At 41.5% G+C, this 17,122-nt stretch overlaps 2 protein-coding genes across 2 annotated transcripts; both read left to right on the top strand.

Moving 5' to 3' along the window:
- The first annotated feature begins 63 nt into the window (after window positions 1–63).
- ctsbb (cathepsin Bb) lies at window positions 64–4,583 on the top strand. The gene is made up of 10 exons (XM_080790870.1): window positions 64–130; window positions 1,298–1,421; window positions 2,397–2,482; window positions 2,574–2,688; window positions 2,821–2,936; window positions 3,097–3,182; window positions 3,368–3,511; window positions 3,637–3,753; window positions 3,933–4,064; window positions 4,404–4,583. Exons 2-10 carry the CDS (start codon window positions 1,299–1,301, stop codon window positions 4,478–4,480), a joined length of 996 nt encoding a protein of 331 aa, XP_080646996.1. The 5' UTR covers window positions 64–130; window position 1,298; the 3' UTR covers window positions 4,481–4,583.
- A 1,308-nt stretch (window positions 4,584–5,891) lies between these two features.
- LOC308334504 (phospholipase ABHD3-like) lies at window positions 5,892–15,207 on the top strand. Its single transcript, XM_080791303.1, has 9 exons — window positions 5,892–6,393; window positions 9,815–9,975; window positions 10,182–10,364; window positions 11,026–11,071; window positions 11,575–11,687; window positions 11,849–12,022; window positions 12,120–12,168; window positions 12,270–12,435; window positions 12,705–15,207. The coding sequence occupies exons 1-9, from the start codon at window positions 6,277–6,279 to the stop codon at window positions 12,908–12,910; spliced, it is 1,215 nt and encodes a 404-aa protein (XP_080647429.1). The 5' UTR covers window positions 5,892–6,276; the 3' UTR covers window positions 12,911–15,207.
- The last annotated feature ends 1,915 nt before the right edge of the window (window positions 15,208–17,122 follow it).

Genomic DNA, 17,122 nt, shown 5'->3' on the forward strand with positions numbered 1-17,122 from the left:
CCATGTGACTAACCTGTGGCTTGTATAAGAAAGGGGAGAAAGAATGAAATGGGACGCCCGGGTGTTTGCTCACTTCATGATAAGAATCCAGCTGCATAAGAACTACAGTATACTCAAATAAACTGACCAGGTAAGATTTGAGGCTTAATGAACAATTGTTCTTTCTGTTATTTGTAGAATATGTTAACCCATAACCCGTGATTTTTTGTATTATATTTTATATGTACTTTATGATGTTGTAATTTTATTTCTGCTTCTTGGCCAGTTCCCACTTGAAGAGAAGACTGTCTCAATGTGTTTTTACTGGTTAAATAATACAAATAAAAGGATAGGCACATTGTAAGTGACTATTGCCCTGAGCAGCTAAACAATTGCATTCAAAACTGCAGCAAATAGGACATACTGTATGGACAGACAGTGTATTCGTCATCATTTAGATAAAAGGTTAAACCCCCTTAGATAGCAATTCTAGTAGTCATAGCACGTCATAGTACATATGTGTAGCATAGTAGTATAGATGTATAGCTTATATGTATAGTTTCATTATAGATATTCCACTGTTACTTTCTTAGCTACGCATGTTTCATGATAAATGTCTTTATGTGATGTATTCCCATGCTTTTTGTTCTTGCTTAATGTAAGTCGCTCTGGATTAAGAGCGTCTGCTAAATGCCTAAATTGTAAATTGTAAATTGTTAAACATGGACGAATCAATATCCTAATATATTAAAAATGTATAGTAAATTTGTATTTAATCACATTATGCCATAACTAATTGGCTTTTATCTAAGATTAATGATTCAGACAATGATATGATTAACTGGGTATAATAATTGGATCTATAAGCTATATGCTCTGCTAATGACACTATATTTTTGGATTGAACATAAGAACAAAAACAAATAATCTACTAAATAAAATGTGCATCTCTCACTTCCACTTATCTAGTTGTACCACTCTCTCCAAGTCAAACAGCTGTAGCTCTGTAGACCACAACTTCTAATATTAGAATGAAAACGGAAAAGTATCACGAGAATGAAACTTACACTTTAATCAAATACATTACTGTCTGATGCAGTTGAATATTTTATAGTTTCTATCAACAAGGAATAAACTGAGCTGCCTGTTCAAAACCATTATTCAAATGGAAGGGGGAACAATATCTGATTTCTGATTAAGTTTTCCATCTCTCTACCACGTCCTATTATACCGTCTTATAATAATACCTACATTTAAGTGCATACTATTTGAGAATTATTTTAAGCATAACACACTGATAATGGCCTCGTCTTTATAGAATGTGTTGGCAGGTCCTCCTATGTGTTCTCACGGCGTTGGCCGTCAGTGGGGCTCAGCCCCATCACCCTCTGACCTCCACAGAGATGGTTAACTCCATTAACAAGGCCAACACCACCTGGATGGTAAGACCTATTCTTCCCTTTATCGACCACGGCATCATTAGTGTGATTGCCCTGAGGGCAATCAAACTATTGTTTTACTGCACTTTTCTTTCTCCTTTATTTTCTTTATACTAGATAAACTTTATTTTGGCACGCTACTCCTCCCACAGTTTTTGTCGCACGCACTCGAGCCATATGTCAAAACGACGGGCTACATCGGGAATCGTGTGCGTATCAACTGCTAAGACATTTGTCGGATAGTTTAATTGATATGAATTAATTAGTGCATTAAATTTCCCCATAGACATGAATGGGAAAATGCAAAAACTCACTTTCAAGTATTTTTTCCTCTGAGACCGTAAGGGTTATACTTACAAGACTTGGAGGAGAGATTCATCATAATTACTAAAATTAATTACCGTAGAAGTATACCGGTCGGCCTCATGGTGGCGCTATAACAGGCAACTTCACGTCATTTGCGTCTAGATAGATTTCCCGCCATTTTGAATTTTGTTCAAAACACACTTTTTGCTCCTCCTACAGATTTTTGTACAAAAATCGGTACACATGATCTCGGGACCTATCCGGTTAAAACGGCACAGTCAGAATTTAGATCTTCCGTATCGTTCGGCCGTAATCGTCTTCCGAAGTTAGTGGGAGGGGCCTATTTCACGCAAAACGCCACAACTCACGCACGGAATGTCCGATCCCTCCCAAATCTGAATCGCGTGTCGAGGGTGGCTTAATCAACGCGGAGCCAAAAGCGATTCCATTTTCGACGGCTGCGATGTAGGCAATCACACTTTGCAATTTCCCAGAATTTACACTACACTACAGGAACTGTAGTTAAATTAACTTTATAGTAATATTTATACTACGGGAATACTTAATGTATTCAAAGTGATACAAGTAGTTTTATAGATTGTTGGAATGACTATAATGGTGTCTCTCCTACTTTCTTGTTGTTTCTCCTTTAACTATTAAACACTGCTCCAGGCAGGGCAGAACTTTCCTAATGCTGACATCAGCTATCTGAAGGGTTTATGTGGGACCTTACTGAAGGGGCCCAGGCTACCAGAGCTGTGAGTTCAACCCATACAATAAGAACCAAGAACTAGGACCAAACAAGGGATATTCACTGACTAAACACAATAACTATCCATTCTGTCCCAGGACACATTCTGTTGAAAATATGAAGCTTCCAGATAGCTTTGACCCACGCCAGCAGTGGCCTGACTGTCCCACAATCCAACAGATCAGGGACCAGGGCTCTTGTGGTTCCTGCTGGGTAAGACAGACCCCTAGTTTGATCCCTAGTGCGTGTCCCTAAGCTGGACATGTCTTCATATATACTCCAAGGTCTTAATAGGCGAATATTCTGCATAAATTGTCTTGTTGTGCTCTCATTGGTTACCCACAGGCCTTTGGAGCAGCCGAGGCCATATCTGACAGAATATGCATCCAGACAAGCGGCAAGGTCTCTGTGGAAATCTCTGCTGAGGACTTACTGTCCTGCTGTGATGAGTGTGGCATGGGGTGAGTATGAGCACTTAGGAGTTGTGCATTCATGGCTGTTTGATTGCATTACACCTCAAACATGATTTCAGCTACTGTAAGTCCACTCCTAATGCTGTACACGCCAAGTGACTAAGTTCGATACTAGCAGTTGTGAATATGTGCATGCCTGTGTTTTCAGATGTAATGGGGGCTATCCCTCTGAAGCCTGGTTATTCTGGAAAAACACAGGGCTGGTGACAGGGGGTCTGTATGATTCTGGAGTAGGTAAGGTTATCATACCTGCATATGCCTGGCTTTATTTACATCGCCTCTGCACCATGCTCTCAAAGTGGTGGTGTTGGTAGTGTGTGTGTGTGTGTGTGTGTGTGTGTGTGTGTGTGTGTGTGTGTGTGTGTGTGTGTGCCTACATGCACGCGCGCATGCTCTCATACATGCATGTATTGGAACAGGCTGTCGGCCCTATTCCATTCCTCCTTGTGAGCACCATGTAAATGGAACACGTCCTCCCTGTCACGGTGAAGGAGACACTCCTAAATGTGAGACACAATGCATCGATGGATACTCCCCACCCTATCAGAAGGACAAACATTTTGGTATGCTGTTCGCCTCGCCTTAACAAAACCCTGCCAATACTGAGCTCAGATACTCTCATTTCTCTCACAGAATTCAATTAATCAATAAAAAAATGTTTTTGGTAATGCTATGTCTCCCTCTGCAGGTAAGCACACATACAGCGTTCCCTCTAAGGAAGAGCAGATCATGGCTGAGCTGTACAAGAATGGACCAGTTGAGGCAGCTTTCTCCGTCTATGAGGATTTCCTTCTATACAAGACAGGTGAGGCTGGGTCAATGTCTGTCTGTCATCACATGCACATGTGATGGGCATGCTTGCCATATGAAGTTTGCACAAACATGCTATGTTATATACACACTTACATGCATACCTATATGACTGTAAATAAATGCTAAGTGTTCAGCTTTGATTCTTGACTAATCTTCCCTGTATGCCTATAGGTGTGTACCAGCATGTGAAAGGGGACATGCTGGGGGGGCATGCCATTAAGATCCTGGGCTGGGGGGAGGAGAATGGAACACCCTATTGGCTGGCTGCCAACTCCTGGAACTCTGACTGGGGAGAACTGAAAGGTACACAACATCCAGGGACTTGTACTGGACATCATATATTGATTGGTCACAAGCACGTCGTCCTCTAAATTGAGTAAACTAGACCTGAGTTGGCTCTGTAATTGTGACTGCTTTTTTCCGTCTACACCATGTCTCTTTGCCAAAAATATCCTATTTACAAGCTCTACAAGCTCACAAAGCGTGTTCCCCCAAAATATGGATGCTGGGGCTCAAGAGGTTCATTCCTAAATGAACCTGGGTCAAGTAACGCACTGATCACCACTCACCAGGCAGGTTTTCGATGACAATGACAACTGGGACAAAATGTTCTAAATTATGTATGTTTCTTCTTTTTTTAAGGGTTCTTCAAGATCAAACGTGGAAATGATGAATGTGGCATTGAGTCTGAAGTGGTGGCTGGAATCCCACACAACTAGACCTAAAGGGCCTCAGCTGACCTCAAAGTCAAACAAGAGATTACATTTTTTTGTGGATATCTACATTTAATGTGATAAATCTCTGTATTGATAAATAACACAGCAATGTTGTCATTCTTTAAAATAAAACTTTAGTTTATGCTTATCCACTGCATGGCTTTTCTTTCTTTTTTTTCTCCTTCTCTCTGTAAACAAGAAACCATATTTTTATTCAAACCTAAAGTAGCATGGTGATGAATTACCGGGTATCTAAAGATTTAGGCGTTTGTGAAGGTAAAATTCAGATGCGGGTCACGTGGCTGAAGTGAGTGGTGCTGTACTGTACTGTACTTTGTTGTACGCACTGCACTGCACAAGGTCTCCTCCCTGGCCTCTGTTGCAGTTACTGCAACCCAGTGAAGGAGAAAGGTTGAATAGGCCAACCTTTAAACATGTTTGCCATTATAGCAAGATAACTTTCATTTCCACCTTATTTCACAGGTAAATATTGCTATTGAGTAAATAATCACAAAATTGTTTGATTCTATATTTGGAAGTAAGATTGATCAGATGAATAATATGCATATTTATTAGCTACTGATCAGTGATGGAAAGTACCTAAAAGGTACATTTACTAAAATACGTACTTGAGTACAATTTTGAGGCATTTACTTGAGTATAAAAAATATGGTCATAGCTCAGAGGCATTTACTCTACTAAAAATTAATTGACAACTTTAGTTAGTTATTTTGCAGATTTTGATGATTACAAAATATACACTTAAGAAAGCTATATTATTTTCTATTTGAAAATAGCCAATTATAAATCTACAAGCTTAACAACATGCCACGACGTGATGTGTTGTAGTCGTAGATCTGCTATTTTCAAAAACGTTTTACAAATTTGAGCAGACTACTAGTACTTAGGCCTACTTCTTCCACCACTGCTGGCTATCTAGAAAGTTTCCCTTCAACATATGAAGCACTATAACACATCATTCCAGTACACTAGTCTAGAGCATGGGCAACTGGCGGCCCGGGGGCAGGGGCCACATGCAGCCCCCACCATCACTTAATGCAGCCCGCAGGTTAGTATCCGAACATTATTGATATATTTTTTTATTTCAGCTAATTACTAGTATTAAAATGTTTAATTTTATTTAGTTATTTAGTGTATTTGTATTTAGTTCATAAAGTTAACAACTATAACTAAATGCATTTGAAATTAAATGAAAGGGTAACTTTTCAGGATTCCAATTCAAAAAGTAGAAAACGACAGTATATGCAAATGATATGTGGCCCTCTGGAGCTGGAGTCACATTGCATCGTCAAAGTTGCCCACCCCTACACTAGATGGTGCTGCAACTCATTTGTTATGATCGGTTGCAACCATAGAGTATAGGTAACAACTACAAAATGAAATAAATGGACACACGTCACGACAATCCGGAAGCTGAAAGAAAGATCAAGCCATGATAAACATTCGACCCTTCTTAACGTTTAAGGTTATTTCAAGGACTGGCCAGATCCGAGGTTTAGAAGAGTCGAAGAAAATCATACCTTTAACGGTGCCTAATATCAAGGCAGGTTTGCGGATACGTTATTTTTTGCCCGTCCGATACGTGGTGTCAGTGAGCTAACGTTAGCTCGATCATACCACCGGAACCGGCTTTTGTGTTGTTGTAACATAGTAAACATTACATTATTCATGTCATTGTCGAGACTCATCCGACACCGTCCTACTCAATAATTCACTAACTGAGCAATTCTACTATCTGGTCACAGCGAGCCAGGTAGTGCTGCTGAACTTCACTCGTCATGTTTTTCTCTATGGATCTATGGAAATTGGGCTTGGAATGTATGTCCAGACCTTACACTGTGGTCATCGGCACCGTCACCGCCGCACTGTACTGCCTGTGGGGCCGCAAGGGTCAGGTCAGTCCCCGGGTGGATGAACACCACTACCATAGGTTCATGGGACCGTAGCCCCTTTCGGGACCATCGGTTAACGTCTCTGTATTTTGGACTACCCGTCCGCCGTCCAAAATACAGAAAAGTTAACAAAGTTTCCCGAAATGGGTTAATAATAATGGGACCGTTACTTTGTTCCCCTTCTCCGCTATCCCCGTGTCTGAGTCTGTAGACTCGTAGATGTATTTGACCGATTTGACAAGGCTTAATTTCCCTGCCAGTGGAGATCGGTGGACGGACACCAGCAACATGTAAAATGCAAAAATAAGGTGCTTACTGCTTACCCGGATGCCCCAAATGTTAGAGAGGTCTGCGGGGTGCTCGTGTAATGTATTTGTCCATAGTCTTCGATATAGAAGTGTTTTAATCCCGATTGTGGCCGAACGCCATATTTCGCCTAGTTTACTTCCTGTTTACTTGTAGCGTGATTCCGGCTTTCACCGGATGCGCCCCCTCACTACCGCCATCTATGGTCATTGGAATTTAGGACAGAACGCGAGACTAGCCACAAACTGGCTTAAAACTCTTCTCTATTGAAAACTACCGACTAATACTTTGCACGAGCACCCTGCAGGCCTCTCTAACATTTGGGGCATCATGGTAAGCACCTTTATATTTTGCATTTGTACATGTTCGGAATCGGAGCCCTCAGTTGGTGCCCGTCCTCCAACCTCAGGGAAATGAAGCCTTGGACTCAGACTAGCCGCAATTTGCAACTCTAGATTTTTTTACAATGGGCTGAATCCAGAGTTGCAATAACCTCCATCAACTTCCTATGCATGTTTTTTGGTTTGTGATCTCCTGGTCTTAAATGACGTTAAACTCACCAACTTTGCAGCTGCAGTCCAAGCTTGAATTATCCTCTTTCAATCTGGTGTCGCTTGTTTATCATAAAAGTCCCCCGTAGAGATGTTATGAGCTACTTTCTGTCAAAAATATTCCAAGAGTGACAATATCGAGCCGCCATTTTGATTTTTGCAACGTGCCGTAAAACAAGATGTGAGGGGGAGCGGTAGAATCTTACCTGCGCAGGTAAGACACCCAAAGAAGAGGCCGACGCCCTAGGGAGGGAGGGACGCTATTAAACAAGCACTCCCCCTCACATCTTGTTTTACGGCACGTTGCAAAAATCAAAATGGCGGCTCGATATTGTCACTCTTGGAATATTTTGGACAGAAAGTAGCTCATAACATCTCTACGGGCGACTTTTATGATAAACAAGCGACACCAGATTGAAAGAGGATAATTCAAGCTTGGACTGCAGCTGCAAAGTTGGTGAGTTTAACGTCATTTAAGACCAGGAGATCACAAACCAAAAAACATGCATAGGAAGTTGATGGAGGTTATTGCAACTCTGGATTCAGCCCATTGTAAAAAAATCTAGAGTTGCAAATTGCGGCTAGACTCAGACGTAGATTGAAAATGTCGATGCAATCGATGCAAAATAAAAATCCATCTACGAGAGTCTACCTAATCTCTGTGATGACTAGCGCTTCTGCAATCTGCACTTGACTCATAATAACTAAGTAATAACTATAAATTTGCCTTTAATTTAGCAAGTACACAGTAAAATCCTCAATGTTCCAAATGGGGGGCAAAGTACTTTTCATATTCTAGTGAATTGTTGCACAGATGGCTCAGATGAGCAACTGTACACTCCAAAAAGAGTAGCCCCAATATGTTCCCTCAGTCCATACGCTCATTCTGTAGCTCCGAGATGAGGTCACAACCACGGCACATGGTTTCCAAAAGGAAAGCTTCTTACCATTTCTGCACAATGAATCCAAAAAGTGAAGGGCGACTAGCGTGCTAAACTAATATAAATTTAGGAACGGCCAAGAAAATCCAAGTTTAAACGGTTAAACGAGCGTTTAAATCTGTTGTTTAGCATGTTTTTAAAAGAAGTTGAAAAGCTTTAGCGCCTCCCCAGCGCCTCCCCTGGTCGAATATGTAATTACATTTTCCAACTGACTTCAGTTCACTCGACATGTACACGCACGCACAACTTTCTTGATAAACATGGAATGGCTGACTAAACAACCGATTTAAACGCTCGTTTAACCGTTTAAACTTGGATTTTCTTGGCCGTTCCTAAGTTTAAATTAGTTTAGCACGCTAGTAGCCCTTCACTTTTTGGATTCATTGTGCAGAAAAGGGTAAGAAGCGTTCCTTTTGGAAACCATGCGCCGTTTCTGAACCGCGGTGGGAGCTGCCGTGGGTGTGACCTCATCTCGGAGCTACAGAATGAGCGTAGGGACTGAGGGAACATACCAAAAGAGATACATTAACACTGAAGATTTTACTATGTATGGTTGGAAATGGAAACTATAGCTTTGGTGCATGGGAGGGCTGTGGGCACTAGAAACCAGTCCACCAGTGACATCATCGATGGGGAATCCAAGCTGCAGGCTTTCGATTCCTGAAAAGTTGGTGAAAAGATGATGTCACTGGTGGACGGGTTCCTGAACTGCCCACAGCCCTACAGAGTAGATTTATTTTTTTTGTTTTTGGGGGGGTATTATCATGAACAACATTACTGAGGACCAATTCTATGAAGATAAACTGAAAAGTGGTGAAGTGGTCCTTTAACTACTAGATTAGAAGTCAATATTAACCTTTGAATCTACAGCCTCGGTCTGTTTCTATGTTGGCACTGTCTTTTTTTGTGTTGTACCCTTTAATGTTTGTCCCTGTTGTAACTGTATGTTTGTAGAAATGAATACTCGGCACTCAAGTTGTATCCTAGAGAATTCTTGTTTTATTTTCCCCCCAGCAGAAAACAAAAGTGTGGACGTTTCGGCCCAGCCTCAGCGTAAATCTATAAGGTGTCACTTATAAAGAGGACCTGGGTGCCACACACAAAGAGGACCGCTTTGTGCGTGGCACCCAGGTCCTCTTTATAAGTGACACCTACGCAGTATTATCTAGATTTACGCTGAGGAAGGCCTTTGGGCTGAAACGTCTGTTATTGTTTTCTGCTGGGTGGAACAAAATAAAACAATCCTCTAGGATACAACGTGAGTGCTGGTATTCATTTCAACAGTCTGTATCTTCCAGAACCATGCACCCGTTACATTATGACGTGGAATTACTCAACCGAGAACATGCTTTTGCGTTCTTCTTCAAGTAACTGTATGTTTACAGTGTTTTTGCTTAGTCACTATCATGACCTAGGTAAGAGCTCATGACGCACACACACACACACTCTTGCAGGAGCTACATACTGTATAGTCTCTATCATGACCTAGGTAAGAGCACATGACGCACACACACACACACACACACACACACACACACACACACACTTCAAAGGAGCTTTTTTGGGCATGAGAAAAATCTAGTCATAACACTACATTCTATTTCTAACTTCTTGCGTCTCTTATAGACCCCAATCCTGGTGTGTAGTGATGGTTTCCGTGCGTTCCTGCAAAAGTACTGCCCTGTTGTGTCTGAACACTTCCGTCCCACTCCCTGGTGCTGGGGAGGCCGGTTACAAACGCTGGTCCGCGTTCTCATCAAGTCCAGTCCCTCTGTCACCTATCGAAAGTAAGATTTATACTTCTGTACAAGATTCTTCTGTTCCTAAACATTCCTCACTCCATCTCGCATGCTCATCTCCTTAATCAAGCATTCCTCTGTTTCAGAACTAATTTCTTTGAACTATTACCGCTGCCCCTCAAAAAATGTAATTTGCCTTTGTCCGTCCGTGCCTTTGCCTGCTCTCTCTCGTTCTCTCCTCTCACACTGTCCAGTGAGCTGATACGCACACCTGACGGTGGTCAGATCTCTCTAGACTGGGTGGACAACGGTACCAGCGTATCCCATCCAGAATCTTCAACTCGCCCCACCGTGCTCATCCTCCCAGGACTAACGGGCAACAGTGGACAGACTTATGTGCTCCACGCTGTCCAGCAAGCTACAAAACGAGGCTACAGGTGAGGGCAGACAGACCATATAAGCTAATTAATTTAAAAAATATATATATATACGGTAATTTGAATACAATAATACTACTGTAACACTCGCTTCTGCTGCTGGTGTGTGAATTCCGTTTTTCATCTCAGCAGTAAAAACTGTGGCACTCCTGCGGGAGACCTGGGTTAGAATCCTGGGTAAGACAAGGACATAACATATTCTAGCTTTAAACCATTAAAACCGGGAAAGCACCTGTAATTTTTGTGTTGGCTATTAAAAAATCGTGTGTGTGTGTGTGTGTGTACTGTACTCTGTACTGTGATATTGTTATAGTGGTCAGTGTGAAGCTAAACAGCTGTACTGTAGTCCTTTAGGCTGCTCAACAGTCACTTTAGGTCACCCAGGGGTATTGCAGCTGTCCGTACTCAAATGGACATTGTACATAGGGACAGACACTGATAACTGTTCATTGGAGTGGTTAGGCACAGCTCCAAAAATAGCAGATATACAAGCATCATCCCACGAGTGAGCTTGTAGGCCTACATCTGCTATTTTTGAATTATTTTGAAAGATCTTGAAAGTTTGAGAACTACTAATTTAGAAGGCATTTGTAGAATGAGTTAAATGATTTATGCCTGAGGGTTTATGCCTGATATGATGCTTTCTGTGTGTTTTCTGCAGATGTGTGGTATTCAACAACAGAGGTTTTGGAGGGGAGGAACTGCTGGTAAGTACGGTAATGCCTGGTACAATGTAGAACCAGCTGCGCTTTCTGTACTAAACCATCTAACTAATCAACTAGGAATCTCTTGGTTATTTCTGGATTATTATCTTATTACACATTTTTCACCATGATTCCAACATCTATTGTAAGGTCTGTTGTTTTGGTACCCAACTAGCACACTGGAATAAAATGAGCAGGAATGACAACATTGGGTAGAGGACACATTTGATGAGTTAACTGTCAGTTTGATTTTGAAAACGGGTTGGATTTAGTCTTTACTAGTAAACAATTCTTGAACAGAGTCAACCGACTGCGATACCAAGTGCAGCTGGTATTTGCCTATAATGCAATGTGAATTTCTATATAAGTGAAGGCTGAGACCGAAAGTTCTGAGGAAAGTCCCGTAGGAGTCGAGCATTATTATAGATTATACTTTTCTTCAAGAAAAGCATTTCACACTACTCAAGACAGCTGTAATCCTTCTGTCCAACTCCCTTGTCCCTTAGACCCCCCTCACCTTCTGTGCTGCTGACACTTCAGATCTAGAGAGTGTGGTTCTTCATGTCAAGGAACTGCTCCCAGAAACTCCTCTGTTTGGTGCAGGTATATCGTTAGGAGGGTGAGTTCAGTTGTGATACATAAAGTTGTTGTTCAATGTCCCATTTATGCAGTCAGGGTGGCACATGCCACTTTATATCTCTCCTTTGTCCATTAGCCACATAAACCCTGGCGTGTTTCTCACATTCACTCACCACTGTTTCCATGTCATGTTCTCCTCAGCATGCTGCTACTGAACTATCTGGCCCGCAAGGGCGGCGACTCTGGCCTGGTGGCAGGCCTCACCATGTCCGTCAGCTGGAACACACTGCAGTCGGCAGCTTCCCTGGAAGAGCCCATCAACAGGCTGCTGTTTAACCGACATCTCACTGGCAACCTGTGTAGTGCAATTTACAGGTCAGGTGGTTTGCTGTGGCTGTGTATGATATTTGGATGTGGGTTAACAACACAGACACATTGTCATTTATGGAATTATATGCATCGTTTCTCACAGGCACAGGAAGATCCTGGAGAAGGTGGTGGACATTGATTATGTGATGAAGGTATTCCTCATTTCACATTCCTACATGGGTAATTCATTACTAATTAGGTATTGATTTTACAATGTTTCTTAATCCTTGCTTAACCGGTCGCTCCCTACAAGGCACGTACTATCCGTGAGTTTGATGAACGTTACACCTCTGGGATGTTTGGTTACAAATCTTGTTTGGATTACTACAATGACGCCAGCCCGGACTATAAGCTCCCCCGGACGGCAGTGCCTATCCTGTGCCTCAATGCTGCTGATGATCCGTTCTCCCCCAAACAGGGTGAGTTGTCAATCATGCGCAAACAGTCCTTTAATTCAGCTTTTGGATATTTAGTTAAAGCTACTTATTCTCTGCCAGATATCAATTAATGAAAAAGTTCGCCCTTGTCACAAATACTGTAGTCCTGGTGGAAACTGCATACATCAGAATCTTTGCTTTGTCATTTTCTTTTGTTCTGCCTCCTTTCCTTCTCTCCTTTTTTCCAGTCAGACAATTACTTTACTTTGCCTTGTTAAACAACTTCCCTCCCTCTCATTTTCTCGGTTTAGCTTTTCCTGTGGCTTCAGCCAAGCGCCTGCCCAACGTTGCCCTATTGGTGACAGCTCACGGTGGACACATAGGCTTTCTGGAGGGCTTTTTCCCACGCGGTGAGGGCTACATGGAGCGCGTTTTCGGCCAGTTCGTCCAGGCCGTCTTTGAACACCCTGGGGACCTGAAGGGTGCGTGCAGCAACAAGGACGAGCTGGTGGGCTGACAAGTACTTACAGTCACCCTGATTAAACCATTCCACACTTGAAGAACTGAAACTGAATGATAGAAAAAGTGTAGAAGCTATTGGAGAGATTGACATCATACGGGTAAAACACAACATGTAGGGTTATTACAACATGTATTTGTGATTCTCAAACAGAAGCACTGACTTAGTGCCACAACATGTATTTACTGCTTTTGTATATGTGTATACAAAAGCAGTATTGTATTTGTAGATGGGGATACTGCCTGCTATAAATACTTTATTATCTTTATGTAAATTTGTACAGAAATGGAAGCCGCTGTCATTCCTGCCATGACTGTTCCTAGTACACACCTGTACAAACATAATTGACAGTGCTTTTTAATGGTCAATATCCTTTATCATACTCGCTCTGTGCCTTCTCATCCATGCAACGTCAAAATGATTTGCATGCACCAGCAGCACCCTACACACAAAGGAGGGAGGGAGGTAGGACCATGCCTCCTGGTGGAGACTTGCGCTCCACCGAGTGCCCTGGCCTTTCAGCGTAATATTATATATACTACGTAATATGCCTTTAAATATCTATATTTTGTCAACTTGAGCCATCTAGATCAAAATATTTTTCTATATTAAAAGAGACTGTATAAACACTTGTCAGAACAGGAACAAAAAGTTCTAAATATCAACTTGACTAAATTCCATTTTAATCCACATTGCAGTGTTATTTGACGCACAATTTCAGTTTTTACTGAATTAAGATCCTTTCAGTTTTGTAATTATTTTATTTGCACATCATTATTTTGAATAATTATTTATTAAGGGTTGCATTATACAGTATATTGAATATGCCGATATTGTCTATTGCTGTAAAGGTCTATAATTGAACATAATCGTCTCTGTTGGGTGGAAGCCTCATATCTCAAACGGTTTCAGGAGTAAAATGCAAAAGTAGCAGGTATACAAGCTCCATGTGCACCACGTTATTATAAGCTTGTGGATCTGCTAATTTTGATGTTTTCGTGTGACGCTGTAGTATGATGAAGTAGGGCATTAATTTACGAAAAAATAACAAAAATATGGACATAAGGTTTCTGCCCGACAGCAACAATATATGTGTATGTAAGGAATGTATTTACTCTTATCACCACTCTGAGTTGTGTATCAGAAAATTCATCAACCATAAAACTGCGCTGGCCTCTACAATAGTAAAATTATTCTTCATGCCACACCTTTGATACAACTTCCAAGGTACAGTACTGTAAACTCAGTATGCACATGACAATTTCCACTTAATAACGATAGTTATTGTTTTAGGGTTAATTATGGTACAATATCTATGACATTGCGTTTGGATTGGGGGTAAATCCCTGCAGTTTCCTAGCGTCTTGTCACGTACATCATAGAATTTTGCGCCCGCTCAATCTCAGAGTTACTTTGCCACGCACTATGGGAAGAAGGAAATTGCGGGAGTTGACTCCACATGTATTGGCCGGGGGATGTACTGATAAATCAAACTGCCTCATGCTGCAGAAACAGGAGGTAGGCTCCTGACCGATCGGTCACATGGCTTCAGAACCATCCCTAAGGCTACCTACTTACAAAACATTAACATTCAAAGACAATTCTACAGCATTATTAATAGCAATCTTTGTAGCAGCTCAAGTAATCGATTGCAAGCTCTGATAAGTTTATGATGATCTCTGTGACCCCGCAGTTCTCTAAATTAATGAATTCATTTAACAAATTGAAGCAGTTCTGAAATTTAGCAGAGTGAACAATTGCCTAAGACTGTTTTTATGGCATCACTTCCTGCGCCACACCCAGGCATATTATTGTCAATGACTGCATGTGCTATTAATACTGACCGATAGTTATTTTACTGTTACTGTAGCTGCAACGAGTTGCCCCAGACTGAGTGGAAGATGTATCAATGATGGTGAGCCTGTTGACATGGCTAGTTATGGGAAGATGGTTTGATGTAACCCCTGAGTTTGCTTCAGGATTGTTCTGCTTCTCTCAAAAATCCTTCTCATTATTTGTGAACCAGGGCTTTGAAGTATGTATAGAAACATATTCAATTGCCTTCAGGTTAACTGCGATTACTATATTTAAATGGCGGTTGATAATTGAATGAACTCACATCCAACTCTGTAACTGAAGAAATGCACATATGTACCATTTAAAATATAAATGCGTCAGTATTGTTTTTACGTCCTCTGCACCAGCTATAACAATGACAAAGATGTAGCGATAACAATCGACTTTGGCACCTTACAAAGTAAAGACCATCATGCATTATGCACTATTTGTCTGCACATGTACCTTTAAGTTATTTAATTAAATTTGTATTTTATTCCATAATAAATCTAATAAATTAAACAAAGAACTGGCAGTTTGTTTTATTTGTTTGCCTCAGTAATGGTGAGTGGAGTGCTGTGCTATAGGGATAGACTTTCTCATTTATTCAACCTGGGTCTCTTTGAGATCAGTCTGTGTGTCAATTGATACACTAAATCATCTTGTCATCTTTGTTTTGACAGTTATATAGCATGTTCTGTTGTTGGGCTTGGTGGGAAAAAAATATATAACCTGACACTGCCTGTCACAAGCTCCACTCTTAACTCCATAGCTCAAGCGCTTTTATCTCCAACTGTGGGTCGTTGATGTCTTTAGGGATTGATTAACCAGGCCGCGTATCAATAATTAACTGAGAACAATAAAGTTCCACACCCTCTGCCACAATGGTAGCCCTTCAGCCTCATTTAGAGTCTTGTAATGACGGATCTGGAAAACCTCCAATGTCATTTATTTGATGTGGAAAAATAGAGCCTGCACATGGAAGTGTAAGCATTTTCCAGCTGTTGTCTTCCACCTACAATGATCTTGTTAGCTGACGTCACACTTGCCTTCTGGCAGGGCATAAAAATTCCCTTTGATTTAGAAGCCATTTTTAGAACGTGTGCAAGACAAAGAAAAAAACCTTGACTATAATTTAGAATGCACAATTCCATAGCAAAATAATTTTAAAGCCTTTGACTTCTATGACTTTAAATAAAACCATAACTTACAGACAGATGCACGCGCACGCAAGCACGTATACGTACACACACACACACACACACACACACACACACACACACACACACACACACACACACACACACACACACACACACACACACACACACACACACACACACACACACACACACACACACACACAATTAGGTGAACATACTGTATCATCACACCCTTTACTTCTCTCACTTGTCTTACCTGGCGTGATTGGAGGAGCCTGGAGGGGAGGTGAGCGGTGACTGGTTAATGATCCAACATTGGTACTGCTGAAAAGATTGACAGATAAAGGGAGAGAGAGAATAAAGGGACAGATGAATACTTATGCCAGTGTGTGCACTGTGCAGCGGTATCAAGTAATGCTTGTGAGTCGTGACACAGAGAGCATGCAGGGGCTGCATGTTTGTGTCTAGATGGGTGTGTCCATTCTGTATGGAGCCAAGCAGATCACAGACGCCTCATCGCAAAGGGCCAAGGTGCCATACATTTCATTCATACTACTGAACGTGGATCTCTTGAGTGGCTTAAGGGGGGGATCCTTCATCCTTCAAGGAAGGTCCAGGTGGACTCTGTAATTTGGGAACGGGCTCATCCTATCAGCACACAACCCACAGCAGGTGAGAGTGACACTGATTATCTATTTACAGGTGCTGAAATATTGTCGGACACTGAATTATGTGTCAGGGGAGTCCGTTTGAAGGTTTGGCTTGAGCTCTTTTTGTATGGTGGCATGATATTATGTACAGTACCTCCCCCTTTCAACATCCCAAAAAAGAAAGTTGAAAGTACTCACTCAGTTTCACATCTTTGTGTGCAACAACTCCTGTGTAGTTCATGGACACCCACATATTGTAATGTTAACCACGTGATCCCCAGCACCCCTATTGTGGGCATGTCATAATAGACAAAAGGTCTGCAAAATTAGCAGGTCATAAAGCTCACAATAAGCTTGTCGATCTGTTATTTTCATTCAATAGGGATGCTAGCATTTGTGTGGTTAATGGAGATGCAACTTGTAAATCATCATGACTATCCTGAGCTGGCAGATGTTACATAGGCTACTGCACAGGAACGCACCACATACATGTAACTACTACATTAAACACATTTTCCAGTGTCACAGATACCTCATTAAAGATGAAAATTGACACTTTA

The sequence above is a fragment of the Protomyctophum bolini genome, assembly GCF_963924005.1.
Source record: "Protomyctophum bolini genome assembly, chromosome: 19".
Taxonomy (NCBI): Eukaryota; Metazoa; Chordata; class Actinopteri; order Myctophiformes; family Myctophidae; genus Protomyctophum; species Protomyctophum bolini.